Here is a 6643-nt window from a genome sequence, read left to right as displayed (position 1 = left end):
TCATTCATCAACACAACACAATTAATTACTATCTCTCTCGGTTTTGCTCGTTCGAGATCTCACCACAATCTTTCTTCTTCGCTTCTAAATTTTTTCCTCCAACCATGGTCAAAAGAATCTTCGGCTTCTTCTTGCTCGTGATAACAACCTTCACGGTTCTGTTGGGTTGTTTTTCGGCAACAGTCCACAAAGTGGGAGACTCCGATGGATGGACCCCTAAGGAAGACGACAACTGGACCGACAGTGAGGAGTTCCACGTGGGAGATTCCCTGATCTTTGAATATGATCGTAACTTCAACGATGTCACTCAAGTTTCCGGCGCTTTGGAGTACGAATTCTGCGACTCTTCTTTCCCTAAAGCCGTCTACAACACAGGCCACGATGTTGTAACTTTGAAGGAACCAGGGTCTTACTACTTCATCACCTCAAACCATACTCAATGTACATCGGGACAGAGGCTGGACGTTCTTGTTACCCATGACCCGTCGAGTCCGATTCCTCCACCATCACCGAGCAAGATTCTTCCGTCTGGAAATATCTACAAGGTAGGCGACTCCAAAAGATGGAGCGTTTACGACAGTGAGTTCTATTACCAGTGGAGTAAAGAGAAACAATTCCATGTTGGAGACAGTCTCCTTTTCGAATACAACAACGAAGTCAATGATGTCTTCGAGATCAGCGGCGACCTTGAATTCCTATACTGCGACCCGATTTCTCCCGTAGCCGTGCACAAGACAGGCCACGATCTCATAAAGCTCACCGAACCAGGAATCCATTATTTCATTAGCTCAGAGCCAGGTCACTGTGAGGCTGGACTTAAGCTCCAAGTTGTGGTTGGACCAACAGCCAATGTTCCAAAGTTGTCACCTTTAGAACGTCTCACAAGGTGGTTAAACTCTTTCACGTTCAATCATCACTAAGCGTCTGTATCAAGTAGTCAAGCATATGCTACTTTCGTTTCCGTTTTGGTTTGAGATTAACTAATTATGGTTCTCTAATCAATTATTCGCTCTTCTTTCTTAGTTTTTTCTTTTCTTTCTCTTGCTTCATTTCTTTGGTTTTTATTTTTCACTGATGTAAAGTTTAATAAATATTTTTTATATTGAAGTAGATTGGTGAGAATATTTTATTCAATATAACAAGAAGTGAATAATTTATGTTTGACTTTTAGTGAAATCTAAAATAATTTGAGTATAATCTTAAAATGTTCAGCTTTTATTCAGCAAAAACGTTGCACTAGTTATACAAAAGTCATTTTTTCTTTTGAATTTAATTTAATATTTAATTCAAAAAAAAATACTAAACCAAAAAAAAAAAAGCCGAAACCTAATAGACTAAAATAATGTAATAGCATCAAATTTATGAATTCCTAAGTTCAATTTAAAAATCCACATTGACTTGGATTAAAATTCCCAAAATACTATCCTTTATATTATAAAGCACAAGTCACATGACCAATAAAAATTTGACATGTCATCAAGTACAAGTTAATTTTTTAAAATAATGCTCTATATTTTGTTTTAACAAAACGAAAAACACCTATCCTATAAAAAAGGAGTATTCTACAAAACTAAAACATCAAAAAAGAAAAAAAAAAACGAAAACATCCAATTGCACGTTCTAAAAGTATAACTGCCATTTGCATAATAAAGAGAACTAATTAACAAAATCTATAAAAAATGCATAGTAAATCTGTAAACAGAAAAAAATCTCCATATAATAACTTCCACACGTTCATGTAAAAGCTTATTTTCCATGATCTTTTTAACTTCCCCACTATCTCTGTAAACCGACATATTCCAAGTCCATTTAACCTTCTATAAATATTCAAAATTATCTAAATCTTAGTGGAGAAGACGAATTCTTAGGTAATACAACAATGATTCTTCAGTTAGTTCTTTTTATTCAAGATTTTTCTGTTATATCTTATTATTTAATTTTTACTCTTTCTTAGTTGTTTTGTTTCTCATAGAATTTTCAATTTTTATGCAAGATCCTTCGGTTGACTAAGTTTTTTTTTTTTTCGTTTGATTTGATCAACAACATCTTTTTATTTAACTGAAGAAAATTAACCACAACTGAAATGTTGTTAATTTGAAGCCTAAAGGCAGTTCAAGATAGAAAGCTTGAGTAGTGAGTATCCATAAAGTCTGTGAGATTATTATGTTATATATGTTTGATCGAAAAAATTTCCACTAACGAAGCCAAGAGTGGATGAAAAGAAAGGAGAAAATGATTAAGCATTTCTAAAAGTGGGACGATAGTATTGAATTTTAGATCTGTTTATATGCATTTCTCTTTGGTAAAAATATGAATGTATGTTCTTCTGGATTTTGAGTTTGAAGAAACTAAATGCATCGTTAATATGTAAGTTTTTTGCAGATGGAGATCATGAATGAATTACTTGATGTATGATGCCTAAGCCAAGAGAACAGGTTAAGAATTAGAAAAAAAAAATATATATATATATATAGGGAAGTAAGATAAAAAGCTTTAAAGTTTAAACTAATATTTGTACTCAAGAATCCAATTTAGTACAATGTAAATTATTTTCTAATTAATCTAATTTAATTTTCCATATATTTGTGGTTAATCAATTTTCTGCCAAACGGTTGCCTAGCGACACACAAAATTGACTCACACAAAAATTTAACGAAATGTGTTAAGAAAACATAGAAGGTTTGGTTTTGTCTAAAATGATTTATTAATTTTTGGAATAATGCATGTACAAAAATTGTTGACAAGGTGGTAAAAATATTGTAATGACTAATGATGATTGATTTTGATTAATTTTTGCAGAGTTCTCCATCACTTGGCCAACCTTTTGAAGTTAACCAGCTTGTATGTAATTTTGTTTATTTTGATGAAATATGGATGTATTGAGTATATATGATGTAGATGAAAATCGGTGACGTGTGTGTATGCATAGATTGTATAGGGTGTGAGTGTGAGAGAGAGAGAGCTTAGAGAGCACACAAAGCACGAAAACAGACAAAAATGACTAACGAACGTAATCGCCAAAGACCAAAAAATTCACTAGACGGAACACAGAAAATTAATTAACGCCAACTTAATCGTGAAAGGCCAAACTATCGCTAGATGAACACATAAAATTTGACTAATGCTAAATTAACTGATGAAGACCAAACAATCGCTAGACGAAGCACCTCATTGCCATAAACCAAAATAAAAAATTGAGGGCCCTAATCGCTGAAGAGCAGGCCCGGCCCTGTTATATTAGAGGCCTAATACAGGGCAAAAAAAAATTTAGATGGATTTTGTAGACAATTTTTAAAATGAGACTAAATCTTAAATTTTTAGAAAATGAGGCCTATTTTTGCAATAAAAAATAGATAAAATTTAAAATTTGAGATTAAATTTTAAAATTTTGGAAAAATGAGGCCTCTTTTTGCAATACAAAATTATTCTTGAGGCCTAATTTTAGTACCAAAAGTCTTTAAAAATTTGGAGGCCCAACACATTTGTTTCTTGGGTTTTGGTAGCGGGCCGGACCTGCTGAAGAGCAAACACAAAAATGACTTAACCAAAAACCAAAATCGCTAGACGAAACACACAAAAATGAGTAATGCCGTAACATAATAAACACACACAAAAATGACTAACAAAACGATTGATACAACACGCAAACACACAAAAGCGGCTAGACGAAGCGAAGCAAAAAACACAAAAGACAAAGTGGAAGGATCGTCACATAAATTAGGATTACAAACAAGAAAGGTTGAGAACAGTTGAGTTTTTTTCATCTCTTGTTCAGAAAAAATCAGAATTAGAAAATGCCAAATTAAAAATCGATCTGCTTTGCCTCTCTCGCAATCAAAACTGAGAAATGAAAGTAAAGAGAAACAAAAAGCCTTGGATCAAGCAAAAGTGAATTATGATGAAAAACTATTAATCATGAGACTGGTCTCCTGGAGGGAAGAGACTTTGAAACCGGAAATAAAGAAGCCGGCTGGATAATTCAGGATTCATTATAAACAAAAAAAAATGTTTGATTTGTTACGAAATTATCAGTGGATAGAACCAAAAATAACGTGTAAAAAAGTTAAAATATAAACATGTAAAAAATATAATCCGAATAACCTAATAAAACTAAGAAGAAAAGAAAGAAAGTTAAAAGGCAGGCTTAAGTAAAAAAGAAAAAAAAAACTGCTTTTGAAAATGAAAATTACTCCTAAAACTGATAATAACTTGATTTTTTCTTTTGACGCAAATTGAGAATAACTTGATAAGAGATATATGTTGTTTCATAAAAACGATAAATAGATATCCAATTATACTAGTGGTGAAAATAGGATAACTTTTTGATTAATTTCATTAATAAAAAGAAAGATAAACCTAATCAAAAAAGATCTTTTTTTTTTTCCTATAGATTTATTATTGAAAAGATCTTAAACCGTGTTTTGTTTCCTCTAGACTTAGCTACAAAAGATCTTAAACCGTGTTTTTTTTATTGAAGATAAGAGGTGAATATACAAAATCAAATCATAGAAGGATTAGGACTTACAAAACAATATATATATAAAAATAGTGATAGGCTACGTTCTCTTCACAACTCATCATTCATCAACACAACACAAACACAATTACTATCTCTCTGTTTTGCTAGTTCGTGATCTCACCACAATTTTTCTTCTTCGCTTCTGAATTTTTTCCTCCAACCATGGCCAAAAGAATCTTCGGCTTCTTCTTGCTCGCGATAACAACCTTCACGGTTCTGTTGGGTTGTTGTTCGGCAACGGTCCACAAAGTGGGAGACTCCGATGGATGGGCCCCTAAGGAAGACGACAATTGGACCGACCGTGAGGAGTTCCACGTGGGAGATTCCCTGGTCTTTGAATATGATCGTAACTTCAACGATGTCACTCAAGTTTCCGGCGGTTTGGAGTACGAATTCTGTGACTCTTCTTTCCCTAAAGCCGTCTACAACACAGGCCACGATGTTGTAACTTTAAAGGAACCAGGGTCTTACTACTTCATCACCTCAAACCATACTCAATGTACATCGGGACAGAAGCTGGACGTTCTTGTTACCCATGACCCGTCGAGTCCGATTCCTCCACCATCACCGAGCAAGATTCTTCCGTCTGGAAATATCTACAAGGTAGGCGACTCCAAAAGATGGAGCGTTTACGATAGTGAGTTCTATTACCAGTGGAGTAAAGAAAAACAATTCCATGTTGGAGACAGTCTCCTTTTCGAATACAACAACGAAGTCAATGATGTCTTCGAGATCAGCGGCGACCTTGAATTCCTATACTGCGACCCGATTTCTCCCGTAGCCGTGCACAAGACAGGCCACGATCTCATAAAGCTCACCGAACCAGGAATCCATTATTTCATTAGCTCAGAGCCAGGTCACTGTGAGGCTGGACTTAAGCTCCAAGTTGTGGTTGGACCAACAGCCAATGTTCCAAAGTTGTCACCTTTAGAACGTCTCACAAGGTGGTTAAACTCTTTCACGTTCAATCATCATTAAGCGTCTGTATCAAGTAGTCAAGCATATGCTACTTTCGTTTCCGTTTTGGTTTGAGATTAACTAATTATGGTTTCTCTAATCAATTACTTGTTAAACATTGCTAGTCTTTCTTACTTTCTTTTCTTCTTTTGCTTCGTTTCTTTAGTTCTTACTTTTTTACTTGTGTAAAAACTGTGGAGTTCCTTCCCATTGTTATAATAAATTTATTTTATTGAAGTAGATTGGTGAGAATATTTTATTCAATACAACAAGAGGTGAAATAACTCTAGTTTTGGTTTCATTATCTGCATTATGTTTGAATTTTATTGAAAACTAAACCCAAAAATCTGAATCCTCCCTCTTACAAACGTCAACTACACTCTTTGTTCTTCTATCCTCTTAGTTTTGTTCTTCCACTTGAGTTCTCATTCCGACAACAGAAACAAACATAGAAGCATCATATTACAGGTAAATTAAATACTCTTGATCTAGTTCCTCTAGTTTGTTTACCATTAGAAGATTCTTGTTAGTCTCTGCTAATTACTCTGTTTACCATGCCCATTAACGCCCATGTCAAAATGGGCTTGTCCATGACTGGTCCATTAGGTGTTGGACACGGACAGTCCATGGGCGGTCCGCCCATTTTGACAGCTCTATGTGTTAGTAACTTCAACTAAAAAAAATGTGTCAATAAACTGAAAATCAGGTTATTGACACATTTTTTTTAGTTATATATGCGAGTCTTTACTTAATGATGTGAGAATGATTTAGGTAGATATGTTCTGTCTAAGAAAAACATAGAAGTTTTTTTTGAAAAACATTTCGTTAGAAACAAAGAAAGAATTGGTTTTGTGTAAATGATTTATTCATATTTGGATTTTGAAGTAACGTAGTTATAATAATGTATGTATAAAAACTGTTGACAAGGTGGAAAAAAGATTGTAATGACCAATGATGATTGATTTTAAGTTTTTAACTAAATTTTGCGGAGGATACAAAGCCTAGGGACTGTCTCCGGAGTTCTCCATCTTCTACTTGGCCAACCTTTGAACTTAACCAATTGTGTATGTATGTAATTTTTTTTTTTGATGAAAGATGGATATGTATAGAGCCTTGTTTGAAAAATCGCTAGGCGCTAGTCGGGCGCTCGGCATGGGCCTAGCGATT

The 6643-nt window shown here is 34.2% G+C and overlaps 2 protein-coding genes across 2 annotated transcripts; both read left to right on the top strand.

Annotated features, from left to right (window-relative positions):
* Positions 1-19: 19 nt before the first annotated feature.
* Positions 20-1059, top strand: LOC9298494 (uclacyanin 1). The gene has a single exon (XM_002862372.2). It carries the CDS (start codon positions 105-107, stop codon positions 918-920), a length of 816 nt encoding a protein of 271 aa, XP_002862418.1. The 5' UTR covers positions 20-104; the 3' UTR covers positions 921-1059.
* A 3532-nt stretch (positions 1060-4591) lies between these two features.
* On the top strand, positions 4592-5713 carry LOC9298495 (early nodulin-like protein 2). Its single transcript, XM_002862371.2, has one exon. The coding sequence runs from the start codon at positions 4682-4684 to the stop codon at positions 5495-5497; it is 816 nt and encodes a 271-aa protein (XP_002862417.1). The 5' UTR covers positions 4592-4681; the 3' UTR covers positions 5498-5713.
* The last annotated feature ends 930 nt before the right edge of the window (positions 5714-6643 follow it).

The sequence above is a fragment of the Arabidopsis lyrata genome (genome assembly GCF_000004255.2).
Source record: "Arabidopsis lyrata subsp. lyrata unplaced genomic scaffold ARALYscaffold_496, whole genome shotgun sequence".
NCBI lineage: Eukaryota > Viridiplantae > Streptophyta > Magnoliopsida > Brassicales > Brassicaceae > Arabidopsis > Arabidopsis lyrata.
The sequence above is the reverse complement of the archived record's forward strand: the minus strand, read 5'-3'. Positions and strand labels throughout refer to the sequence as shown.

What these genes read in the sequence shown, in the direction of transcription:
- LOC9298494 (XM_002862372.2), top strand. Translation starts at nt 105, where the DNA reads ATGGTCAAAAGAATCTTCGGCTTCTTCTTGCTCGTGATAACAACCTTC.
- LOC9298495 (XM_002862371.2), top strand. Translation starts at nt 4,682, where the DNA reads ATGGCCAAAAGAATCTTCGGCTTCTTCTTGCTCGCGATAACAACCTTC.